Raw genomic sequence first — 27182 nt, 5'->3', positions numbered from 1 at the left:
CTAGTAATGAGCCTGTGGACACTGTAGGGCCCGTAACCTCCTTGCCCCCTCCACCCCATCAAGGACTTGTAAAGCTTTTGTCCCATGGCTTCCTGCTTTATTTTCCTGTTCTAGCCGATCCTTACCAGCTCCCTCATGGACTCCCTGACTTCCTTCCACCCCTTAAATGTTGGGCTGCTCCCCAGGGCTCTGAGTGCTCCCCAGGCGTCTGTCAAGTGCCGTGTGTGGAGTTACAGTAACCTCTTCCTCAGTGCGCCCAGAAGTCAGAGCATCACTCTCCTTCACCCCAAACTTGCCTGCTCTTCCATTTCCTGCCCCTTTTGTGTCTTCCCTCTGCTCCAGAGGATTCCCACGCGCCTGCCGTATAAGACGCAAACTTGGGCCCCTTCTCTCTTTCTACGTTCAGCTGGCCACCGAGTCCTGTGGACTTGACCTTCTGACGTTTTCTCAAACGCCCTTTGGACTCAAAATAGTACAATAGTCTCTTATCTCCCTTCTTACTGTCTCTCCTCTTCGGAACTTTCCACACTGCATGGAACATTTTTCTCTAAGATGGACTTGTGGTGGAAAGTGCCTTGGTCACTCAGGACAGATAGCTCAGACTGGCCGCATGTCCCCCACAGACATGCTTTGTTTAGCCAGCATGGTGGTTTGTTTGTTTTCAATTTTATTTCATTGCTAATATTTAAAATCTGGATTTCTACCTCCTCTTAAAAAAATTACAGGATCCATGGGGCGCCTGGGTGGCTTGGTTGGTCAAGCCTCTGACGGCAACTCAGGTCATGATCTCCTGGTTTGTAAGTTCGAGCCCCACCTCGGGCTCTGTGCTGTCAGCAGAGTCTGCTTTGGATCATGTGTCTCCCTCTCTCTCTGCCCCTCCTGACTTGTGCGCTCTCTCTCTGGGACTGTGATTTTCCCTTGGTATTTAGGCCAGAACCATGAGCCATGTCCCACCTGGTGCTCCCACCCTGCTGAGTGGCCCATCAGGCTCCATATGCCTACCCTCTGCCCACCCAGCTCTCCCCCCATAGCCCTCTCTGTGCTTTGGCCCGAACACGCCGGGCTAATCTGTTCCTCAGGGCTGCAACACATGTTGTTCCTTTTGCTTAGAGTCTTCTGCCTTCAGGACTCCTGGGGGGCTCGGTTGGTTAAACGTCTGACTCTTGATTTCAGCTCAGGTCATGATCTCACGGTTCGTGAGATCGAGCCTCTATTCGTCGGACTCTGAGCTGACAGCGCGGAGCCTGCTTGGGATTCTTTCTCTGCCGCTCCCTGACTCACGCACACGCCACTCCTCTCTCTGTCTCTCTCTCTCTCTCAAATAAATAAACTTAAAAATATTCTGCTTCAGATCGTCACATCTCCCACCCCCTTCTCTTCATTCAGCCTTGGACTTGGTTCCTCAAAAAGTATGTCCCTGTTGCCCAGACATCATCGTATTACTCACGTCAGTACCAAAAATGGTCTTCAGTGTTTATTTATGTCACTCTTTCCATACCAGACTGTAACCTTGAGGGCAGAAACTCTTGTTTGTTCATGGCTGTATCTCTAGGATCTAGACTATGCCTGGTACCACATCGGCTCCTGAGAGTGCATGTTGACTGATTGACTCTCCTGTTGGTCTGGAAGTTCTAACCCCTGACCTGTGTCATGGCATCCAAACTCCCTGGACGGCACTGTGAGGCCTTTTGGGATGTGGACTCGCACTGACCTCTCGGGCTCTCCTTCCTTCTGCTTTCCATCCTGCGACCCCACACCAGGCTTCCCGGCCGGGCCATTTGCCCCCAGGACAGGCGCACTGCTTCGTGCCTCCAGAAACTTGCAGGTTCTGCTTCCTTGCCCTTCACCGCCCCCCCCCCCCCCCCCGCCCCCAAGCTTAGTGTTCACTCAACATCCCCTCCTGTGAGAGCGTTCCCTAGTTACTGTGCTCCGTTCACACGCACAGCTTAGATGGAATTGGGCTCTGGACATATGCCATTTCCTAGGTGCTCTCTGACAGCTGTTGGATCATAGCATAATCGCTCACTTTCTGGACTTCCTCCTCCAGTGGACTGTGAGCTCCTTGAAGGTGGATACCGCTTTTATCTATCTTGGCATCTCTGGTACTTTACATTGTGCTTAATCAGTATTTGACATCCTGTCTGGTGACCACACTCAGCATTTTAAGCCTAGCAGGAGTCCCTTAGTCAGCGAATTGGAACGGTCGGGATTATGGCAGTACAGCGTAGTAAACAAATCTGAGCCTGTGTGAAAAGCAGCAAACCTGTTCCCCAGTTTTCCAGCTTTCTTTTCCCAGCTGACCTCTTCCAGTTTAACTTAATGAACCTGTTTTGGACGAGAGAGCAAAGGTCCTAAGTCTGTGATGTGCACACACAGGAAGTGGACTGTCTCTTTCATGCGTGTTCGCAACCATTCTCTCTGAGGATGGATTCTGCCGACTTCCATGACTCTACAGAAGACTTATTTTAGGTCACAAACAGTGTAAGGTTAAAAGGAGGACAACCTCTTCTTTCGTCTTTGGCCGAGTTGGTGGTAGAAGTGAAACCAGCCAGTGTGGGGTAGGAGGAAGGAGAACCATCAGTCTGAGGGATGTGATAGAAGAAATCCGTTTCTCTGCCGAGTCTCCATCACTTAAGTCTGAGACTCCACCCACTGGGCCTCATCTGCTAATTTAAGCTAACAAGATGTTAGTGGGCAGATTGGCCCACTCCATTCACATACTCTTGGGGTCCAAGCCTTGGCGCAGAGATCCCACGAGGGTGTGCTGGCAGAGAACCCCTCACTCACTCACTTCTTGGCACCAAGATACCCCCACTCGGAAGCGCTCCCTTTCCCAGAGGAAGGCATCACTGAGGGTCCCTGTATAAGAACTCATGGACTACCAACCCCTCAAATCTGGGCCAGCATCTAATTCTTCTTAGCTCTATTGTTTAGACATCTAACCACAAGGCCTGTCTCCCATTACGTCACTCAGTCTGAAATGCCTTGCTAGGACGTATTCTTGGCCTCTATTATTTTCACACCTCCAGTCACTAGGAGGAGCTGACGATTCTTCCAGGGTCTGGTCTTCAACGGACTACAAATCCGCTGATTACCCAGTTCGGTACAGACCTACCTCGTCATCCTGCACTTCACAGATACTGCGTTTTTTAGAAATTGAAGGTTCGTGGCAACCTTGCATCAAGCACCATTTTTCCCAACAGCATTTGCTCGCTTCGTGTCTCTGTATTACATTTCGGTCATTTTCTCAATATATTTTCTTTATTTTTTTTTTTAATGTTTATCTTTGAAAGAGAGACAGAATACAAGCGAGAGAGGGGCAGAGAGAGAGGGAGACACAGAGAGAGAGGGAGACACAGAAACAGGCTCCAAGCTCTGAGCTGTCAGGACAGAGCCCGGCGCAGGGCTCGAACTCACAAATTGTAAAGACCGTGACCTGAGCTGAAGTTGGACGCTTAACCAACTGAGCCACACAGGTGCCCCAATTTTCTCAATATTTTGAACTTTTTCGTTACTATATTTGTTACGGTGATCTGGGACCAGTGATTACAATTTGGTGAAGGCTCAGATGATAGTTAGCATTTCTTAGCAATAGTATTTTTTAATTAAGGTACACACATTGGTTTTTTTGGACGTAATGTCATTGCACACTTAATACACTACACTACAGTATAGTGTAAATGTACTTTTATATGCACTGGAAACCAGAAACTTTATTTGACTACCTTTATTGTGATATTTGCTTTATCACAATATTTGCTTTCTTGCAATAGTCTAGAGTTGAACCCACAACATCTCTGAGGCGTGCCTGTGTTTTTGACTCTGAAGCTTATCTGTCCAGTTCGGTAGGCTAGTTTGCTCACTTAACAAATACTCACAGAGCCCCTACTATAGACTACAATCATACTAGGCACTGAAGGTGTCCTAGTGAACAAGTCAGTACCACGTGCCTACCTTTATGGCACTTAAATTTGAAGGGAGGAGATGGACAAGAATGTCTGCAAAAAAAAAAAAAAAAAAATTACCTTTAAAAAAAAATTTTTTTTTTATGTTTATTTACTTTTGAGAGAGAGAGAGACAGAGCACGACTGGGGGAGGGGCAGAGAGTGAGGGCGACACAGAACCCGAAGCAGGATCCAGGCTCCGAGCTGTCAGCACAGAGCCTGATGAGCTCGAACTCACCAACCATGAGATCATGACCTGAGCCAAAGTCAGACGCTCAACTGACTGAGCCCCCCGAGGCATCCCCAAAATACGACCATTTTTAAGAGTGCCGGGTGCTGTGAAGAATGTGGCAATGGCCGGGTAGGGGATAGCTGGGGCTAGACTTTCAGGAAGGCCCGAGGAGGTCATGTCTAAGCAGTAGCCCCAATGATCAGAAGGAATCCGTCACCTACAGATTCGGGGAGGAGCCCGGGCAGAGGAAGCAGCTCATTTGAGGACCATCAGGGCCATGGAGGGTGCATCGGATGTACCAGGCCCTGCTGGGGAGTTTGGGCTTTGGTCTGAGTGTCCTGACGAGACCTTGGAGGGCACCACATAAGGAGAACACAAGGTTGGCTCTGTTCACCCCAAATGCTGCAGTTTGGACACCGAAACTGCCTTAATGGGGGGGATTGTAAAGCTGTAAGAAGCAGCACAAAATGATTCTCTAAGGTTCAGGGTTTTGTTTGTTTTTTTAAGTTTATTTATAAATAAGTGTGCAGGGGAGGGGCAGGGTGAGCAAGAATCCCAAGCAGGCTTCATGCTCTGCACTGAGCCTGACGTGGGGCTCGATTTCATGAACCGTGAGATCATGGCCTGAGCCAAAACCAAGAGTCTGATGCTTAACTGACTGAGCCACCCAGGCACCCCCTGTTTTTTCATTTTTTCATATTTTCTTCAAATCACTTAAAGTTATTTCTTCTGTGTCGTCGTTTCTGATCCGCAGGTGGGGAAAGAGACTGATCATCGTCGCCTCCCAGGACATGCGGTACAGGGCCTTGATAGGCTTGGAGGGTGACCCCGACCTGAAGCTCCCTGACTTCTCCTACTGCATTTTGGAGCGGTTGGGCCGGTCCCGGTGGCAAGGCGAGCTCCAGCGTGACCTCCACAGCACTGCTTTCAAGTGAGGGGATGATTCGCTTGACAGGGCTCCCTGATGATTGTGCCCTGCCCCCCAGCATGGGCCTGTTGACCTACCTCCTTCCCCTTTCCTCTCAGCCCTGCCACTGGGGCAGTCTGCAACCTATGCTGACTGGGAGTACAGGGCTTTGTGTATGAAGAGACCCTGGAGTGACCCTATAATTTAGTATCTAAACCAGACATTTTGAGAGTGGAGAGTGGGGCCCCAGGGCAAGGCCAAGGCAGTGGGCATAAATTGGGACCGCCGGGCAAACCAGGATGTATAGTCCCCCTAGTTATTGGCCACTACAGGATTGGGCACCTGTATTTGATGGTGTCATCACTAACCCTCATCGTCACCCACCCCACCGTCCGTCCCGTGCCCATTTCCCTGGGCCTCCACCCCCATCCCCCGTCCGCCTCTGCCGGGGACCTCGGCTATGCTCTTAGGCTGAGGCATGGCTGTTGTTTTCAAGGCCGCTGTCCCACAGTGACTGTCGTCGTAGAGTGGCTGGGTAGGACTAGCCAGTGCTACAGTGTGTGTCTAGCACTGACGTTCAGGTGAGAGGCCCTCTGCGCTGTTGGGGGAAAGCAGCCAGCAAAGCAAAAATGACAGAGCCACGCTCCTCCTCTCCTCCAGGGTTGATGCCGGGAAGCTCCACTATCACCGGAAAATTCTGAACAAAAACGGGCTCATTACGATGCAGTCACATGTGATCCGATTGCCCACCGGAGCCCAGCAGCACTCGATCCTCCTCCTCCTGAATCGGTTTCACGTGGACAGGTATAGCGTGTGCACGCCAAAGCACTCCGTTCTGCCCTGCGCGTTAGGCCTTTACAAACCATGGAGGCTAAATCACAGCACGACCGTAGCTTTTTACTTTTATTGATTTATGTTTTGCTTTTATTTTAGACAGGACGAGCACACATGTACATGCGCAAGCAGGGGAGGGGCAGAGGGAGGGAGAGAATCTTTTAAGTTTTTTTTAAACATTTATTTATTTTTTTTTGAGAGACATAGAAAGAGCACGAGTGGGGGAGGGGCAGAGGGAGAGGGAGCCACGGAATCCGAAGCGGTTTCCAGGTTCTGAGCTGTCAGCACAGAGCCCGAAGCAGGGCTTGAACTATGAACCATCAGATCATGACCGGAACCAAAGTCGGGACGCTTGACCGACTGAGCCACCCAGGTGCCCCAAGGGAGAGAGCCTTAAGCAAGCTCCACGCTGAGCATGGAGCCCAATGTAGGGTTTGATCCCACAACCCTGGGACCATCATCTGAGGCAAAATCAAGGGTTGGATGCTCAACCAACTGAGCCACCCAGGTGCCCATGACTAGCTTTTTTTTCTTTTTTCTTTTTTTTTTTAACTTCATTTATTTTGAGAGAGAGAACATGAGCACAAATGGGAGAGAGGGACGGGGTGGGGAGAGAGAGAGAGAGAGAGAGAGAGAGAGAGAGAGAGAGAGAGAGAATCTTAAGCAGATTCCACACTCAGTGAGGAGCCTGACACGGGGCCTGAACTCATGAACCATCAGATCATGACCTGAACCAAAGTCAAGAGCCAGATGCTTAACTGACTGAGCTACCCAGGTGCCCTAGACTATAGCTTTTTAAAAGAGATTTACTATCTATTTTTGATTGTGAAAATAAGTCTTGCTGATTTAGAAAATTTGGAGATTATATTGAAAAGAAGGAAAAAAATTCCTGTAACCCCATTGCCCAGCAATAGGGACTGTTAACATTTTGGTGAAATTTGGGGAGGATTATAAAAATAAAAATAAATCAGTCAAATCAGATTTGTTTTGGTGACAGAATTGAGATTGAATTGTATCCGATCTAAAATTGGCATGTTTTTCCAACACGCGACTCTCATAATCAGCCTAGACGGTGAGATGTGGAGGTTGTGCTGAGTGATCACCGTGCATGACGTTGCTATTTAGCCTTGGGTCCTGGTCCAGCCAGTATAGCAGGGTGGTGAGATGTGTACATTCCCTTCTGAGGATGAGGGTTTCTGGGAGTGAGTCTCTGACTCCTTCCTGCTCCCTGTTGGGGTGACTGCCTGGCATAGGAACGGGGGAAAGCAGTGTTCCAACACGCTTGAGACAGGCCTCAGCCTGCCCTCCGGCACCTCATGGCCTCCTTGGTGGACATCCAGAGACCAGGGTAGGGAAGGATCGAGCTGGAGTAGGCCTTGGAAAAGGTGGCTCTCGGGTGAGTAAGCGGGAGCCCCCGAGCGCCTGGCCACCAGTGCTCCACAGTGGAGTCGGGCAATGTCACGGAATCCTTGAGAGGCAGTAGGCAGGCCCTTCCTTTCCCTGGACCACGGGGAATGACTTTGACTCACCCCTAGCCGAATGACAGAGACCTTGCCCATTACCAGTGGCCAGGCATGCTCTCCAAGTGGGAGGTGAGTGAACACTCAGGATTAAGTATAAGTTTTAAAGTCGACAGTGTCCACTGCCTAGCACAGGCCTGGGCCCAAAGAAAGTGCTTGATATACATGTAGGCAGACTGTTGACTAAGGATTTCCAGGAGTAATGATATCACTGTATTCCTGTCAAAATTCCAAATTTGTCATCAAACCTGTATTTTAGAAATCCTACTGGAGAGAGAATCATGCTTCGACAGTTTGCATTTTATTTATTTAGTCTTACTTTCCGCTAGTTAAATACAGTATCACTAGACTGCTACCTGGTGTAGGCGGCAGCTGTGGGTGGAAGAGATTAACAGTGGACTAAGTCAAGATCTGTATTTAAATCTTTGCCCCTTACTTGGGCAAAGGCACTTGTCCTCTCTGAACCACGGTTTCTTCTCCTAGAAAATGGCCATGACTCAGTGCTTGGTATTAATTCACATGCAGTAAATATCTGTGCCTTCCTTTATCCTTTCATGTGTTGAGAGGCAGTCGAAGTGGAGAAGTGGGTGCAGACTCTGTATCCCATACATAAGCCCTCCGTGACCCTGAGCTTGTGACCAGTTAAAGTCAAGGTCACCTTCCCAGCTACACCCTGCCCCCAGCCTCCCCAGGCACACATGGTTGGGAGCCCTCCACTCTCTTTCATAGCTTCCTTGGTGGCCATTAGCTTGGAGGCAGTCATTTATGATTCTACACAATAAAAATGAGTTGGGGGTTGGGCTTGATCAGGCCAGTGAAGTCAGAGTAGAGGCCAGCCTTCAGAATCAAAGGCATCATGATATAGCGAACAGAGCGCTGGATGTGGGCAAGGACCTACGTTCGTGTCTTGAGTCTGAAGTTTAGAAAACCTGTTTCACTTCTTTATGAAATAATCCCCTCCTTCACCAAGCGATTTATATAGAAATACCTAAGGTCCTTCCTAAACTTGATGCTATTATAAAAACATAAGGTATTTTGAAGAATCCTTACGGCTGCAGCCCAAAGGTCTAGTTTATACACGGCCACTACCTAGGTGCCCTTGGCCATGTGACCGAGCCACTCAGAGCCGGTCTCTGCCCCACCAAGTACGCATTGTGGGCTGGATGGTGGCCGAGACCGAAGATGAAGGTTCTGTAGTTTGGGATGTGGTCACTGAAGGCTTGCGAGGCACTCTTTAGCAATAGGTTTGACCAGACAAGCTGTTTTGTGTTTCTCATAGGAGGAGCAAATATGACATCCTCATGGAGAAGCTCTCGGGTGTGCTGAGCACACGGAGTAACCAGATGGAGACCCTGGGCAGGCTGAGAGAAGAGCTGGTAAGTGCCCGAGGCCGCCTGTGCTCTGGGCTGGACTGAACTGTGCCACAGCCTGGACATCTTTGTTTAGTGTACCTTGATGGTGGCTTGTAATCAGCCCTGTTCACAGACTTAACCGTCCTTAACCTTGAAGTGAGTGGGATCTTCCTTTGTTCCACAGAAGGAAAAAGTGCCCAGGCCTTCATCGAAGGCCTTCCTGCCCTAGGCTGGCTCCCATTTTCCCCAGGGTTTGCTCGAGGCCCTGCGGTATAAGTTCGTGTGGAATGGTGGACCTGGGCACTTAGGGGTGCTTCTGTGAGCACACTTCTAATTCCGTCACACTGGTTTAATACTGAAATGATAGTGTGACGGCACGGGGAGAGAAGTGCTTACCCACCAGCCTAGTCTCTGGGCCCCGCGGTAGAGGTGGGGGGAGGAGGAAAGCACGGAGGGGGCATGTGGCCCCCAGGCTGATTCGAACAGTGTTCGGCCGAGCCAGCATTAGACGGGGGAGAGAAACAAATTGCCCTGCCGGTTAGACAGCGGAACTTACAACCTGAAGTTTAAAGTCAGCCTGTTTGGGTCATAGTGATTAGCCCACAAAGGACCGTGATTTGGAATCTGATCATCAATATCAGGGTTGGGGCGCCTGGGTGGCTCAGTAGGTTAAACATTCGACTGTGGATTTCAGCTCGGGTCATAATCTCGTGGTTCGTGGGATCGAGCCCTGTGTTGGGCTTCATGCTGAGCTTGGAGCCTGCTTGGGATTCTCTCTCCCTCTCTCTCTGCCCCTCCCTGTCCCTCAAAATAAATAAACATTAAAAAAAACAAAAAACAATAATCCTTGCTCCTCACCTCCTGCATTGGTGAGTGGAGCCCTCATCTCTGATTCCGTCATAGAGAGAAATGGGCCTCTTCTCTTTGTTAGATCTCCTCTACGCCCGAGCCCCTCATTTGTTCATTTATTTATTTAGAGCTAGAGAGAGCACACGAGCAAGGAAGGGCAGAGGGAGAGAGAATCTTAAGCAGGTTCCATGCCCGACACAGAGCTCGATCTCCTACTCTCGACTGAGATCATGACCTGAGCAGAAATCAGGAGTCAGATGCTTAACTGACTGAGCCACACAGGCCCCCATGCCCAAGTCTCTTTGAGGCAGAGCTTAGGAACTGAGGCCTGGGGGTCAGATTTGGCCTATATGTTGTTAAAAGTACATTTGACCTGGCATTTTTTTTTTTTTTTTTTTAACTGAGATTTCACAGACAAATCTAAGTTCCCTGCTTCCTTTGACATATCAGAGGCTCCGTCAAGCCTGGGCCTGCAGTCTCTCCTGATGGCAGTCAGCTAGAGCCAGCTGTGTGCTGGCCAGCCGCCCCTCCGCCCACCCCTGCCAGCCCCTTCCTTCCTGCCACTTCTCAGACACCAGGCCCTTGTCATTTGTCATTACATGTGCACTGCTGTTTGTGGTAAGAAATATTTTTCGGTATCTGAGTCTCCATGAAGAGTGGAAAATGAAAGAAAAATACATCTTTCTCTTGAGAGATCCTAGTAGAAATGAAGAAAATCCCTATTTAATAAACAAATCTCTGCCCACATTGTTCCTCATATTTCTTGTCCAGCAGACATCGGTGACTGAAACCCTCCGCCCTACTGGGTCACTCGGGCGTGCGGAGACCGGGCTGGTCGGGTCCCAGGTCAGCACCGCGGACTGTCTAAGTGATACGAGTGGACTGTCACAGGGCGCTGTTCTCTTATTCCTCCAGCAGATACTTTAGTGAATGTCTGCTTTGAGTCAGAACTGTGTCCTATACTTCGATGACAAAAATTAGTGAGGATGACAGGTCTCCCACTGTCGTGGAGCAGTCTCACTGGAGAGGCAGACGTGCGAACACATGCTCAGGCTCAAAGGCGCCTCGCAAGGACGCGCTTGCTTCAGGGAGCTGGGAGAGGCTTTATAGAGCAAGTTGCAGCTGAGCTGGGCTGTGAAGAAGTGTTCCCAAAGTAGACAGACAAGAAATGGCAACTCGGGCACGGGAGGGTGGCTCCAGCAGGTTGTTAGAGGCGCAGTAACCGAGCCGTCGCCAGGCGGCAGTGTGCTCAGGCAGGAGGAACGGCAATGTGGCTGGAGCGCTAAGAAAGGTCTAGAGCACCGGGCTGAGGGGCTGGTTTGTGGCCTTCAGCCTCGTAAACCGCCGGTGGCAATTCAGAGACGGAGAAATTACGAGGAGGGAAGAGTGTTTATAGGAAATGAACCTGGCAGAGGAAGAGAGATTGGAGGTGTGAGTGGCAAGGTGGATGCTGTTGACTCTGGCCGGGGGTGATGACCGCTAGAAGGGAGATGTTTTGGAGAGGAGCTAGCAGGGCGGAGTGAGCGCCTGAGGCCAGGACATGGAGGTGAGTGAAAGGGAAGGAGTCTTGCTGTCCGGCTTGAGTAATGGCTCCTCATTGAAGCCGATGGGGCTGGAGGGCAGGCTCCTGAGAGCGGGGACCGGGGACCAGCGACCGTGCCTGTTTGTTCACTGCTGAAGCCCCACCAGGCGGACGCTGCCTGGCCCATGGTAGGCGCTCAGTAAGTATTTGTGGAATGAGTGTCTGAATAAAGTAGGGAGTTCAGAAGGAGGAACACGTTTGCACGAGGACGAGGCGCATGACAAATTTGACGTTAGGATTTACTGAGTGTGACGGTCTTCTGGGACTTTGACTTAGTGATGTCTCATCGGCAGCCGGAAATAGGGTCAGAGGAAGCGGAGCAGGATTTGGTGAATAATTAGCCAACACGTGAGGTTGATGTCATGAATAGGCATGCTGTCCTTTGGGGGGAGTGGGGGAGGCTCACACTGCCTCTTTCCCTTGTTGCTGGGCAGATTGTGCGAGACCCTGATGGCAGACCCCCCGGAGGGCAGGACTCCATCATCCTCTCCCGCGCTTGGGATCGTCCAGGACGTAGGACCCTATGTTAGGGGCTGGGGTTTGATGGATGAGCTTCCGTAGGGTCTTTCCATGATGCCGAGGGCACAGCTAGATTAACAAGAGATCCCATTTACAAGCCGGTGGCTTCGGATGAGCCATATGTGAGTCATCTGTAATTCCTTGATAGCCGTATGTCCTCCTGCCCGAGGGCTGGGGCACTGGCTGCTCTGAGAGTTGATCACATATGTGGTGGTGGCAGCCCGCAGACATTTCGCTCCCTCTCTCTCCCCCAGAGAGTAAGAGGAAACCCGTAAGACTCCACTAAAGGCTCTTAGTGGTAAGTGCCTCCTGTCGTTCAGCCCATGGCCTACAGCAGCCGGAACTGGCCTCATGACTCCAGGGGTGGCCAAGTCAATGCTCGTCGCAGCCAGGATGGATTTATGAACAAATGAAACAGGCCGAGTGTAAAAAATGTTTTTGCTCTCGGTATGGATCCAAGAAATATGTAACCCTCCTGGTAACTACTGTAGGAGAAGACAGCACATAACTGGTGACCTTCAACTCCAGTGTACCAGAGGCTGATGGGGCCACCGTGCATGGGCCTGCCTGTCGTGGCTCCCTCTGACTGCTGCTCTGAGGAACCCCAGTCCTAGGATTTGTTGCTGGATTTTTTTTCTAGGAGAAGCTAGAACCTGCTTCGTATATATACATATATATATACACACACACACATATATATGTTTATATATGTTTATATGATATATATACACACAAACCTGCATATGTATGAAATCTCTCACTTTCCAATGTTGGCAAGTAAATCAGTTATTTTCAAAAACATGCAGATGGAAAAGCATGGCCTGCACTGGAGGCTGCACATCAGTAACCCCTGCAGTTGGGGACATGTAGGGTCATTATGGGCACGTTGCCTTGCAGAGCTGTGAGCGGTGGGGCGCACGTGATCATCCTCACGTTGTGGAAACTTCACTGATAGACTACAATTTTCTTTCTCCTGAATCTTTTTTTCTGTTTGTTCCATTGCCTGTGAGAGGTGTGTGTGTGTGTGTGTGTGTGTGTGTGTGTGTGTGTTAATGATACACTTCCTTGGTTAGAAAACCAAACCACTGAAAAAGTATACAGCGAAAAGCCTCCTGGCTCTGCTCCCATCTGCCTCACTCCCACCCCTATGTATCCATTTATAGAATCATCTACACCTTCTTCTGTTCCCTTGACAGCATAGCTTGGAGTCTTTCCTCATTAGCCCCTCCAGTGTTTCGTCGCTCAAGATAATCGGTTAACTCAGGTCCTGAGCCTGTGTTCGTTCACAGGACTTTAGTGGTCGCAAACGCCGTGCTCGTATCTGATGGCAGCTCTTAAATTGTGTGTTGGCAGGGGCTGTGCGAAAGGACGTTTAAGCGGCTGTACCAGTACATGCTGAATGCTGGCCTCGCGAAGGTGGTGTCTCTCCCCTTACAAGAGATTCACCCTGAGTGTGGACCTTGTAAGACAAAGAAAGGTAAAGAGTCTCCGCCTCTGTTCCCTTGGCTGCGCAGACGGCTTTCTCTTCTCCCCTCCAAGCTCCAGCCTTTCTGTGTCACTACGTTTGGCCTTGCGGTGGGAGGACTTCACGTATTTGGTCGAGTCTTCATTCCTCAGTGCCTGACCTAGGATCTCGTGTAGCAAAAGTGCTCAGGAAATGTTTGCTGGATGAAAGCAACCCTAAGGGCCCACACCCATCCCCGTGTCAGTGTCCCTCCAACATCTCTGCTCTGTGGCGTCCAAAAACAAATTCGTGTTTTCCTTCTTACGCTAAGCCACTGTTCATTCCAGCATTTGGAAGTCCCTCAGCTGTGTTGCATGATCTCATTCTGTAGCCCTTGCGAGGTAGGTGGTAGGGTCACCTTTTAGGTGTAAGAAAATAAAACTTAAGAGGTGCTAGTAACTTACAAAAGGTTGAGCAATCATAAGTGACAGATGTGGGATTTGAGCCTTCCAAGAGAATTAAACTAAGGACAAGAGACTATAAAACTTTAAAAACCTTCCTTAGTGCTTTATTTTTCTCTATCCTTGATTTTTACACCATGCTGTTCCTGAGCAACCGAAGTCATTTAAAGAGCCGAGGGTCAGAGCTTTCAGTGAAAGATGATAGATGGAGTATACGCATGTATCTGCACTCTCCCCAAACTCCTCCCTAGTGACAACAAGGGATAGAAAAGGAATAAACCAGCAGGTACAAAGAGGCTAGGGCAGGAATGACAGCACAGAGTCAACAGTATTCTGGTGCTCGAGGCAGATGAACAGGTGGTAACAGACTGAGCGGCCTGGGGAACCTGAATGCCTGTGTATGGCAAGAGCCAAGGATTGATGCCTCCACACCCGAAATTAACTAAAAATGTGGAGATCCCAGGTACCCTTGAGCACAAGTTTGGATGGTGCCAGAGACGAGGGGGTTGGTTGGCAGCGTGTGCAAGAAGCCGCCGCTTCCCCAGGTCCCCTCCCTTACTTTGCATGGCCGGGGTAGAAGTCCTTTCCCACACAAGTCTGGGCTTATGTCAGGATAAGATGCATGAGAGCATCTCTGGGCTCGCAGACCCAGCCAGGGACAGGGTGCCGTGCTGGCACTGGCAATGGGACACAAAAAGGTGAGGGTCCCCTCACTGCGGTCCCCCCATGTGGCTCCTGAACATTGGCGGCCAGGCTTACCGTCCCCTAGGCCAGAGGCTGGAGGCTGCTTTCCTGCAGAGACCGACCTGTCCGAGAAACGTCCTCCAGATGCTGAAATCTAGGGGTATCCCAGCAACACAGCGGGCCCCTGCCCGCTCACCGTTCCTGGAACCCCACACCATGACAGCCTCTCCCCTGCTCCTCCTCACCCTGCACGACATCCAGAACACAGGCTCCAGGCAGCAACTGAATACTTCCCTGAACATCTGAGAACTCTAACAGGAATGTAAGAGAGACAAGTGGGGGAACTAGGAACAAAGTGAGGAGCAGAGGAAAGCCTGGAAGGACTTGCAGAGAGGAGACGTCGCATCCGTGAAAACACAGCGAGAAGCTGTAAAGGGGGGACGGACGGAAGATAAAAAAGAGCTGTTGGAAATAGAAGAAATCCGCTTATCGCAATGAAAGAGTTAGCGGGAGGGAAGGTGGTAAGATAAAGTTGAGAAGGATCTCAGAAACTCAAAAGAGGCGGGAAGTAGAGCTCAGTTGAAAACAAGATGCTAACCCTCGAAGGTCCGACAGCCTGCACGATGGGCTCACAGTGGGGGAGACGGAATGTGGGCAGGGGAGGAGAGGGGAGGAGGTGATGAGAAATGACACAAGGGATTCTCCTAGATCTGCAGCACGGAGGTTCTAGAGCAAGAGACCTATCAGGTGCCTAGCATGAAGAACATAACAGAAACCCACACCAACACCCCCATCCCGGAACTTGAGAAACCCAGAGCCAAAGAGCCTCCACAGAGGAGACGTCAGACTTCCCCGGAGTCACCGAAGCTGGGCGGCCTTGGAGCAGTGCTTTCCTTCTGAAGGGAATGGACTTTCAGTCTGGAGTTCCTTTATTCAGCTTTTGCATCGATGCGCTGTGAAAATCAGGAATCTGAAACCACTCGTCTCCCACGTTCCCTTTCAGGAAGCTGCAGGAGGATGCCCACCGTCAAACAGCAGACTGAAACAAGAGGCGGAGAAAATGGGGTCCAGGGAGTGAGGAGACCAGGAGAAACATGGGAAGGTGGTGAAGGGAAGTCACCATGACCGGCACGAGGGCAGCCCGTCCACAGGGGAGCAGGAGAAGGGGGCTCCAGGAGGGACGGAAGTCCACGCAAAGGATCAGTTGCCCAGTGGGTGTGAATGTGTTTAGAGAAGGTTGTATGTCGGCAGAGAGTCTGCGTGTGAATTCGTGACAGGTACACAGAAAACCAAGCCAGTGGGAAAAAATGAAGTTATTAATTCCAGGAAAACCAAAAGGTGTATGAGAAAAAAACGTTGGGGCCTGTAAGCTTGACTTTGTGGGCAACCTATCAGTCACTGCCCACCCTAACTGGCTCCCTGTATCTGAGAAAAGTCTCAGATGGGGAGAGGAGATGGGAACGCACCGATATTATCATCCAACAGGTGAATAAACCAGGGAAGGAGCCCCCAGGGGCGTAGGGGAAGCTCCTAGAGGGCACCTCCCCTTGAGTCCCTTCAGTGCCGAGTGCACACGTGACTGGTTGGATGCCTGGCATCCCTCTTCTCGGGAACGGGTGGGCGGCATCAGCCTTTTCAGGAGGAAGAACACTGGGAAGTACTGCTGGGTCCTGTGGCAGGGACAAAAGTCCCAGGCTTAAGTGCATTTGACTCGAAGTGGGATTATCTGAATGCTTAAAATAGTCATTGCCTGTGGGTCTGTTTATCTTTTTTTTTTTTTTTTTTTTTTAATTTTAGAGTGTAAGCAGGGGAGGGGGCAGAGGAAGAGAATCTTTTTTTTTTTTTAATGTTTATTTATTTTGAGAGAAAGAGCGTGCACACACACATATACACACGTGGGGGAGGGGCAGAGAGGAAGAGAGAGAATCCCATGCAGGCTCCATGCTGTCAGCACAGAGCCCAACATGGGGCTCGATCTCACAAACCACAAGATCATGACCTGAGCCAAAATCAAGAGCCTGATGCTTAACCGACTAAGCCACTCAGGTGCACCCCCTCTTTTTAATTTGAGAGAGAAACTGCATGCAAGTTGGGGGGAAAGGAGTAGAGGGAGAAAGGATCTTATTAAGCAGGCTCCAGGCTCAGCATGGAGCCTGACTCAGGGCTCAATCCCATGACTCTGGGATCATGACCTGAGCCTAAATCAAGAGTCAGATGCTCAACTGACTAAGCCACCCAGGCGCCCCAAGAGAGAGAGCATCTTTTTTTTTTTTTAATTAATTTATTTTAATTTTGAGAAAGAGAGAACACGAATAGGGGAGGGGCAGAGAGACAGAGAGAATCTGGAGCAGGCTCATTGCCTTCAGCACTGAGCCTGATGTGGGGCTCGAACTCACAAACCATGAGATCATGACCTGAGCTGAAATCAAGAGTCAGATGCTCAACCAGCTGAGCCACCTAGGCGCCCTGAGAGAAAGAGAATCTTGAGCAGGCTCCATACTCAGCATGGAGCCCAACTCAGGGCCGAATGCCATGACCCTGGGATTATGATCTGAGCCAAAATCAAGGCTCAGACACTCAATGACTCAGCCATCTAAGCGCCCTTAATCATCTTTATTTCCTGATTTCTTGCAAAGAAGACATTAAAAATAAACAGACTGGATTGGTTATATTTTTAAAGTAGAGAAACTAAGAAGGAAATGCCCTTAAATAACCTTTCTTGCTGGGCGGGCAGCCACGGAGCAAAGCTTCTCCCAGGCTTGAGGTCCCTGGAAATTCAAGCCAGCCGCTTGCAACTGAGACACCTGAGTGAACTTTGATGTAAGACAGCCCTGGGGCAGAATTCTTATTTTGTCACTTCCTGTTGGGGTGACTCTCAGCAAATTTTGACCTCTCTGTACCTCAGTTTTCCTCAGCAGGGTTTTCTGGAGATAATAATACAACTTTCTAGAGTGTCATGGGGCTGCCAGAAAACCGTGCACACACAGCAGGGGCCACAGAATGGTAACGGCCACATGTAGCAATGTATTTTGCTTGGCTCACGGCATGTGTTTTCATTGGGTAGGTTACCGGTCTTTTAAAAATCAGAAATTGTACCTAAAAAGTCAGCCTTTCAACCTGCCTGCAAAAATGAAATTAGGCAACGTGAAACTGCATTTCTTTAATAGGAAAGGGTCAGGCCCCATTCCCCAAGGACACCCCGCTTCCTGCTATGTAGCCCATAGCCAGCTTCACTCTGGAATGTCATCGACCTGACCCTGGATGGTGTGTCTGTGGTCGGGGTTTTCTTGAGGCCTGGTGCTGGGACTAGAAGCTTCCGAGACTGGGTACTGATGGTAATGATGGCTTTGGCTCCTTCTGCAGGGTTAAGTGGGCAGGCACCTAAGACAATGACGATTGGAAATTTCAGATTGTCACCCACAAGCACGGTGAGCCCATTCTGACTGTCCAGGGGGCTCATCTCTCCCCGGTGGGCTTGTCACCCACCTTCTGCTGCTCAGGCTTATCGACTGGGTTCCCCTGACTTCCTCTGTCACACTGTGATTTGGTTGTTTGTGTGACTTTTTTCCAAACTAAGTAGCTTCTTGAGAGCAGCCACCACACTCTTCACATCCCTTCTATCCTTGAGACCCGTGCAGGGTCTGCTTGGAACAGAGTAGGGCTAAGCAGATGCTTAGCAAATTTAATTTAATTAGGTACCACTTCAGTTACTTTCCTTGGGCAGGAGACAAGGGATGAAGGCACAGTTTTAGTCTTTTTTGCCTTGTGCGTCATCCCACTTTGCAGAATTAATATAAACCTTCCCTCTAAGGCATTAGGGAGCAGACAAGACTTAATAAGTAAAGATGATGGATTACTTTGTGTAAATTTACAGGTGTGCTTGGATATATACGAGTTGTTTCTAAAAGCTGTAAATAGTTTGGATTTCACATACTTCAAATACATTACAGTAAGCTGCAGTGATCTGCTTTGCAGAAAGGCGGGGTGGGGTGGGGGGAGTCTGGGTAATGAAAACAGTCACCCTGAACTGATCTGTTTTGCAAATTTGGATTATAGTCTTCAAGAGTGGACTAGTCAGACTGTATTTATTCAGTTGGGCTGAGAACAAAAGGGAAGAGAAAGAGAAGTTAATGGCGTGATCCTTCATAAAATAATGGCAACTGGAAGCAGTTGACAGAAGTCGTGCCCCGCCCCGCCCCGCCCCCCGCGGCTAATGATGGAGGCAGTCAGTCAGCGGGTTTTCCAGGTTGGGTGACGAGGCGGGTCCAGCATCGAAGAGGATGGGGGAGGGGCCCTAGCATCTGTATCACCCTGTTTGTGATGTAGCCTCTTCCCATAGCTATTAACCCAGGGCCCTTAAAAAATAAGGAACAAGTTCAACAAGACAGCGGGACACGAGATCAATATACAAAAATCAGTTGTATTTCCGTTCATTGACAACAGGCAACCCAAAAATGAAATCAAGAAAACAGTTCTCCCATCAGCATCAAAAAGAATAAAATACTTGGGAATACATTCAAGCAAAACAAGCGTAAAAATATATACTCTGAGAATGACAAAACATTGTTGACCGAAATTTCAGATCTAAGCAAGAGGGAAAACTTGTTCACGGATCTGGAGAGGTAGCCTAGTTCAGATGGCTGCACTCCCCGAATTAGCAGAACCCCAGCTGACCTATGTGTAAACATTGCCAAGCTAATCCAAAATTCATCTGGAATTGCAAGGTGCCCGGAAAGTTAACCCTGGGAAACAAGAATCAAACACTGTGGGAAGACTCACACTTCCCAATTTCAAAACCACTACAAAGCAGCAATAATCAAGCCAACACGGTACCGGCACAAAGATAGAGACCACGGAGTAGAGCCGACAGTCCGGAGGTACACCTACACATCGATGGTCGGCTGATGTTCAGCAAGGGCTGCAAAACCATTCGATGAAGAAAGAAGCCATTCACAAGAGGCCATTACAGCGTGATTCCATTTTGATGAAAGTTCAGGATAGGGAATCCGGAAGGAGATTAATAAGTGCTTAGGGCTACGGGGTGGCCACACAGGGGTGCCAGCGGCTACAAGGTTTGAGGCAGTGAGGACGTTCTAAAACGGCCTGGTGACAGGTTGACAGGTGCACGTACCTGGGAATACACTACATCACGACCGACTTGTACGCTTCGCACGGTGAATGGAGTGGAATAGGAATTGTAGCTCAATAAAGCTGTTAAAAATTAAAGTAAAACCAGCAAACACTTGTAACAGGGTACAGCAAACTTAAGATCATTCAAATGGCACAAGGCGACATTTAAAAAGTTCTAGTAGGATTCAAGTATACGAGCTAAGAAAAAAGAGAAATGAGCCATATCAAGAAGGATTAACATACAATAAAATAAAGGTTTAAAAGAGTTTTGGAACCAGGAGAGTAGAATTAAAAAGAACGAAGATCAGAAACACAGAAAGGATAAAAGGTGAGCATAAACATGAAAAGAATAGAAGAAGGTTGTCAGGGCCGAGTTTAAAGCCTAGCAAATTAGTGGTGCTGGGGGAAAACCAGTTAAATCGGTTAAAAATAGCAAGATCTCTTTAAGTTAAAAGTGACAAAGTTGATCCAAGGATGCTAGCTAAAAAATGAAGGGTAATTACTCTCAGTAATATTTCTGATACATGAAAGAAACAGACACTTTATGGCAAAAGCAATTAAAGGCAAGAACCTCAAAGAGTAGAAGGAGTAAAACACCCCAGTGGCATAATTCCAGGCCGCGTTCCTGCTGTCCAGGAGGGAACTTGTACTGAAGCCTGCTGACCATGAGGGAATGTTCCGTCAACCTCCCTGAGCAGGAAAACGTGCCTGTCCAGGCTGTGCTAGGGGAGGGGGAGGCTGGTGGCAAGTGGAAGGGGAGTGGGGCAGGGGGAGAATTCTGGAGAATCGGACTGGGGCAGATGGCAGTCGATGTGCCAGAGATGTGGGGAGGGCCTGGCCAGGTTCTTTGGGCTTGCAAGAGCCCAGAGGCCAGTGCAAGGACTTGTGAGCTCGTGACTGGCCGCACGGGTGACCAGCTGGCCACAGGTTGGCGAGGGGCCAGTAAAGTGACTGAGATGTATCTGCTGAGCACCTGGCTCAGAGCCCTCAAGAAAAGTGCACGGTTTACCCCAGCCCTTTCCATCTGTGGGTCTGTAAGAACTTTGGGGGCCTAACCGAGTCCATCACTAACTCAGCCCAAGGGCTTGGGAGGTGGTCCCTACCCTGGGTATGTAATGGTGGCTCTTCAACTCTCTCAACCGAGGACATTTCTACAGTGTCCTGAAGTTCGTGAGCCCTCTGTATGCATGTATGTGATTGTCCGTGCCCTTGTTACCTTGTACAGTTAGCAAGGGAAACCTTAGATCCTGTGGGCTTATCTTAGGGCGTGAAAAAGAAGGTACCAGGGGAGATTCTGCCGTTTTTGTAATCCCATCCTGTTAGTCTTGGAGCCAGGAGAGAGATGGGAAAGCCATCCAGATAACATGTCAGGCTCTATGCCAAGTGTTCGTGCTGTGTTCTGATCCTTTTGGCCAGCCACCCCATCGTGCGGGTGCCCTCTTCTTTTTCTTCCCTTCACTGATCAGAAAACCAGAGCGCAGATCCCTTGCCTCAGGTCCTAGAGCTAGGTTCTGTGGGGGGTTGAGCACAGAAGGTGCGAGTCTGTAACCAGGGCCCTCTGCTGCCTCCCTGACAGATGACAGGGGTGACCGGATGGGCGGTGGAAGCTGGCAGGCAGGGGCGGGGCTGAAGGTGGGGCCAGCCGAGGACAGCTGTCCCGGGGGCAGGAGAGTCGGGAGATGTGGACTACCCCTGCGGACCATCTTCTCTCCAGTCCGTCTTCCACATCCACTGTGGAAATAACTTCGAGTCATGCCTACGGAATAAAAGCAAATATGCATAGAAAGTGAAAACTACAATATCCATCGCTTGGCCTGGAAGCCTTTGGCAGTTGGTCTTCCCCTTCAGTCCCGCCCTCCCACCACCCCTGCCCGCCTCGGTGCCTCTGCCTGTGCCTTCCTCCCGCCTCGACAACTGCGTATCCTCTAGCGTCCCGCTTTGGGGCCACCCTCGGTACCTCCTCCCCCCACGCCGCCTGGCCCCACATGCCTCCCCGCTCCCCAGCGTTGTGCATGTGGGTGGTAGAGCCCTGCCTCATAGCTTCTTTCTCTGTAGTCACTGAGCACTTAGCGTGTTTAGGGGTGAAGCTGAACACCTTACCTGCATTTACTCCTGTAGTCCTTCTCAGCAGGTTAGTCTAGACATGCCGTTAGAAGTGTGCCCATTTTATAGATGAGGAGCCGGAGGCTCAGAGAGGTTAGCAGATTGCCCAGGGAGAATCAGTAAGAACTGAAATCCGGGCTTGTGTTGAAACCTCAGCAGACGGCCCACCTGCGCTCTCCAGCCTCTGTCTCAGACGCCACCCTCTGCAGGGCAGGAACCCTGCCGTCTTCGTCCTCATGTGTTCTGGGCCCAACGCACAGCAGGTGCCTGAAATCGAATTCGAGCCCCCAGGCAATCTCCTGGTATTTTCGGCCCGGGTGATGGGCTAGGACCCTTGGTCCTCAGAAGCTGTGTTTTCCTAAGGTTGCTGTAGCGATAATAGTAATAAAAGCGGGAGCAAGTGCCGCCTACTTGTGTGCCCGGCGCGGTCCTGGGGAGGAAGATCCTGTTCCTGTCCCCATTTACTAGTGAACGGCCCGAGGCACAGACTGGTCTTCTCCCTTCACCATGGTTATCCAGCTGGTGAGTGGCAGAGGCAGGTTCTCACCAGAGGGAGACTCCAGAGCCCGTGTTTCTAACCCATCCCATCACCCTGGCGTGTGGGCAGCAGCACCCCCCTCCGCCACTGAGTGCAGTCCTGGACTCCTTGTGTCCCCTGGGCGTGCTTCTCATTTCAGTGTCTGGACTACCTGAATGACTCCCGAGCACTGACCAGCCTAGGCCCGTCCAGGGGTGTGTGCGTGTGCGTGCGTGTGTGGGGGGTGAGACAGGAGCAAAGCACTGAATTTGCTTACCTCCCCCTGGCTTACTGTCCCTTCACTGGTGACTCTTCCAGAGCACGTCTGTCCTGGTGCTCGTTCGTTCCCATCTTGCTCTTGCTTTCTCCCGGGTTAACCACTTGGGGAGCAGCGCTCTGCCCCGTGGCCAGGTGAGATCTTCCCTGGGGGTGTGAGAAACACAGGCTGTTGGTTCCACTTCGTAGCAGCTTGGGGTTTTCCTTTACAGTGAGCGGTGTTTTCTGATAGAAATTGGAAGTTCTAGCCCAGCCGGGTTGCCTAGTGTGGAAAAAAGGCCACTTTCTAGGTCCAAGACGTCCAATTGGGTCCCTTGACCCCTCTGAGCCTCAGTTTCCTTTTTCATGGAATGGTAGTGGTTACTTGCAGAATCCACACGACGATTCAGATAGCATCTGAAACCACCTCCCGCAGTGCCTGGTGCATCCCGGATGCTCAGTAAGGATTCCTCCCTCCCGCCTTCTTTTCTGGGTCTTCAGAATGTCTAAGTGAAGCCATTCTTTCTTCATGCCAAGGCAAGCCCATCTGGGTCCTTGACACAAAAGAACGGTGTGGTTGGTTTGTGTTGCACTGCTGACATTGGTGCACACTGTGTCTTTAAGATGCCTGAAACTCCTCATGCTTGACTGCGTGTGCAGTGATCTGGCTGGCTCGCTCTCTCTCCTGCCTTCCGTTCCCGGGAAGTGAGCCCCGCACCCAGGGATCGGCGGCTGCCATTAACAGACCCGTGACTTCTCCGCTAGAGTGTTTAGTCACTGAGGCGGCCGCTCAGATGGCGTGACGGGCGCCACTCACGCTGTGTGCGTGTGCTGACCGGGGTCTCACTCTGGCCCCTTCTGCTGTGGCTTCTGCTGACTTACGGTCTGGAACAGGCTCCTGAGGATTTGCCTTCAAAGGAGGCAAATGTGAGCTGAAGGGACTTCAATACTAAACATTGACATTTTGAGGCCGGTCAAACTCCAGAGCTATGGGAAAGGTGTATGAGGCTGCTGCAGTCACGAGCCACAGACCACAGCGCGTGCATCCTTCGCCTGCCTTATCTCTGGCAATTCTCCCACCGCCCCCTGAGGCCAGGCGTTCTCCTTAGCCTTACTTTACAGGCAAGTCCGTTGAAGCTGAGGCAAGTCACCCAGTTTGCTCAGGTTTGCACACCGGCTCTGGAAGAAGAGTCCAGATTCTTTTCTTTTTTTTCCTTTTCAATGTTTATTGATTTTTGAGAGAGAGACAGACTGCATGTGGGCAAGGGGCAGGGAGAGAGGGAGACACGGAATCGGAAGCCGGCTCCGGGCTCTGAGCTGCCGGCACAGAGCCCGACGCGGGGCTTGAACGCGTGAACTGCAAGATCGGGACCTGAGCCAAAGTTGGACACTCAAACAACTGAGCCGCCCAGGCGCGCCAAGAGTCCAGATCCTTAACCACCACGCACGCTACCTGTCTAACACGGAATTTTCCAAAGTAAGGGTGCATTTGACACAGCACGGGGAAATGGACGTGTTTCTGCGATCAGTGTTTTGAGAAAGACCAGAGACAGCTTGGGGCTTGCTTGTCTGATGGCTCCAGAAGAAAGTCAGTGCAGTTGGGCTTCATGGCAGAGAAATGAGCTGTGCTTTGTGGGTTAGGTAGAGCTGCAGACCCCGTGGCCCGAAACCTCACCAGCAGCCATATGCACGTGTCACGCCTGGCCTTCCAGAAGCATGCTGGGCCCCGTCTGAGATGCCCGAGCCGCCCCACCACTCAGGGTGTGCCGGAGACTCTCCCTGTATCATGGGGCTCACGGGGACCGGCAGCCTCGGCTTGTCGTGAATTCGTAACAGCCGTGACACAGGACTGGCCCTCAGCACGGGCTGGCTGGCCGTAGGGTTGACTGCTGTGTTCCAGCCTCTGCACAGACGTCCTCCCCAGTCATCCTTACACCAACACATGACGTACAGAACGCCAGCCTCTCATTTTGCTGAGCTTCACACGAAGAGCTACACTAAGTCCTTCCTCCCGAGTCCCGGACACGGGAGGTTGTAGGGCCGAGACGGGCCCACGGCTGCCCAACCCAGGAGCCCAGGTTCGCCCCGATGCTCCTCTGAAGGTCCGGCCGCCCTGGCTGGCAGCGGAGACATCAGCGGGGCCGTTTGGACCAGGCCATGACAGGATAGACATCAAGTGGCGTAGAAGCAGAGGTGAGCACAGGTGGCGACTTGATGCCGTGAGGAGCAGAGGCTGGGAAGGCTGAGCGGGGTTTTCCCTCTTCACCCTTCACCCTTGGAGAGCTGTCCTTCGTGTTGTTGTTTTAAAAAAAAAAAAAAAAAAAAAACCTTAAAAATGTTGAGCGTGGAGCCCAATGCAGGGCTTGAACTCACCACCCCGAGATCAAGACCGGGGCTGAGATCAAGGAGTCGGGTGCTTCAGCGACTGAGCCACCCGGCCGCCCTCCTCCTTCACCCTTTGGGTTCCCCGAGTGCGTAGTAGTGTTTCTCCTCCTCCACTTGCGCCAATGTCGAGCGCTGCTCTGTGCGTCTTTTCTTGGCCGATTAACCTCGTGAGGAAGTTAGAACCGGATGGAAGGAATAACGCCAGGCTGTTGCTGAGACGTGCTGGCCTGCCTGAGTGCCGCATTGTACCGTCGCTCCCGCAGAACCCAACGTCCCTGGCTCCGGGTCACCCGCCGTTCTTGGTCACGTGGGTGTCTTTGAATTAGGGGCCGTATGTTGCCCAAGGTTTGGGCCCCAGGCTCGGAAGGCAGACTGTCTGATAAATCCCGGTTCCTTCCTTGCTAAGGGGTGGGAGTTTGGGCAAATGCCTTAGGTCCAGCTGTTCTCAAGTGTGAAACAGAATGGCAGCAGCCACCTCCCACAGCCGTGATGAGGGCCAGCTCGTGTGACACGTGGAGAGCTGGTGTTGGCGTCTGAGGAACGGGAGCAGCTTTATCGGGAGCAGTAGGTCACTCTGGGCACCGTCTGAGGGGCGAGGTGGGGGTTGAGGGGGTTGGGAGGGGGCCTGGGGAGAGGTCGGGGGGAGGACCCAGTGGGGAGTGACTCCGTGGTTGGTGGGCTGGCCACAGGTGCCTCCATCTGCGGCCGCAAGAAGGAAACCCGCACGGAGCACCCAGTTCTGGTCACCTGAGCCCTGAAATAATTTTCAGCCATGCACATGGGCGCAAGGGTCCCCCTCGTCGCCATGGCTCCCCTCCTGGTTGTTTTAGGCTCCCGTCCTGGGAGGGAGAAGTGGAGGGGGAGGGCAGGGCAGGCACCCCGAGCCATGGGCAAAGCTGTGGGCAACAGGAGAACCTCGGAGGGCCTGGCAGGTGCGGAGGAAGCCAAGACTTAAGGAAGCCAGTGCTGTGATGTCATGTTTCTTCTGTTGAAAAGTCATGAACAGGTGATTTTCTGTCACTGTGAGGAGTGCAGGCCAATTAGCACGAGGCTAATGCCTGAGGACTTACCAGGCTGCCCTCACTTCTGTGTCCATTTGCCCCAGGCCTGCCCACCCCCCTGAAGGGATCTGGTGGGTCCGCCATGGCCAGACCCTCCTCTGAGGGTAAATCTGATGAGTTCAAGGCCCTGAGACGCACTACTGTTTGTGAATGACACCTGTAGGCCACGTGCTGTGTCCCCCCATGATAATCCCCTGCCCCAGCTGGGGTGGTCGTACCTGACCTTGCTCCGAGGTCAGTCTGCAGTGCCCGGTGTGGGCATGCCACACCCCGCAGGAAGGCCCTCAGGGGCCGCAGCTCCTGCACAAGAGGCGCTGGGTGGCAGAGGCCAGCTTTATTGTCGCCCCTCCTTGCCCCGGTACCCAGGATTGTGCTCCTCGGTGGCCCAGTGGAGAAACCATCTGTATCCCTGATGTGATAATTACTGCAGATTTGGTGACTGAAGACAGCATTTTCTTTATTATTTTAGCTTTTACTTCTATTTATTATTATTATTTTATAATTCTGGAGGTCTGAAATGGGTGTCCTTGGGCCACAGTTGTGATGTTGGCAGGGCTTTGTTCCTTCCAGAGGCGCTAGGCGAGAATCCATTTCCCGTGGCCATTTCCAATTTCTAGAGGCCCCGTGCATTCCTTGGCCTTGCGCTCCCTTCCTCCGTCTTCAAAGCCAGCAGCCTAGCATCCCCCAGTCTCTCACTCTGATCCTTCTGCCTCTCTCTTTAAGGACTCTGTGACACGGGACCCACCCAGGTTCGCCAGTATAAGCAGCTAACTGCGACCCCTGCAGCAAAAAGCCTTAACTCAGTCACACCTGCAAGTCCCTTTTGCCACAGAAGGGAACATATTCACAGGTTCCGGGTGTCAGGGCGTGGACATCCTCAAGGGGCCCTTATTCTGCCTCCACACTCCTGTGTCACAGGACGTCTTAGTGCTGGATCGTTTCTTCTGCTTTGGAGGCCTCTGACCCCTGAGTAACTTTGCACCTGTCGTTTACAAGCTCTGGGGAGCTTGGGCAAGTCGTGTAATCCTCTGAACCTCAGTTTCTCCATCTGTAAAATGCCTCCCAGGATGGTCAGGATCGAATGAGTGAGTTTGCACTAGCAAAGTGTTACGATGTTTTTGCTTTTCCCTGTACCTGTCTCTCGGTCCAGCCGTAGGCAACACTTGTTACGTCGTGCTTCTGGGGGCGGCATCTAGGCGCACTGTGGTGGTGTGAGGGCAGGCGCCAGTGCACAGAGTGGTGACTTGTCCGTGTGCTGCCACTTAGCCCCTCATCACTGTTTCTGTCACTCGGAAAAGCCAGCTCATAACGAGTGCTGTGTGGACCTCTTTGTCCCGGCAGCTCTCGCCTCTTTCTATTTTCTTGGAATAAATTCCCACTCTTGGAGCAGCGTTCTCAGAGGC

At 51.2% G+C, this 27182-nt stretch overlaps 1 protein-coding gene across 1 annotated transcript in view; it reads left to right on the top strand.

Annotated features, from left to right (window-relative positions):
- The window catches only part of GTF3C1 (general transcription factor IIIC subunit 1), a 74941-nt gene that overhangs the window by 4259 nt on the left and 43500 nt on the right, over positions 1-27182 (top strand). Inside the window, exons 3-6 of the mRNA XM_027051143.2 lie at positions 4931-5107; positions 5744-5887; positions 8717-8813; positions 13093-13216. Coding sequence (XP_026906944.1) covers positions 4931-5107; positions 5744-5887; positions 8717-8813; positions 13093-13216 — 542 coding nt within the window. The remainder of the gene's footprint in view (positions 1-4930; positions 5108-5743; positions 5888-8716; positions 8814-13092; positions 13217-27182) is intronic.

The sequence above is a fragment of the Acinonyx jubatus genome, chromosome E3, assembly GCF_027475565.1.
Source record: "Acinonyx jubatus isolate Ajub_Pintada_27869175 chromosome E3, VMU_Ajub_asm_v1.0, whole genome shotgun sequence".
In the NCBI taxonomy this organism is placed as follows: domain Eukaryota; kingdom Metazoa; phylum Chordata; class Mammalia; order Carnivora; family Felidae; genus Acinonyx; species Acinonyx jubatus.
This window is presented reverse-complemented; position numbering and strand designations above follow the sequence as displayed.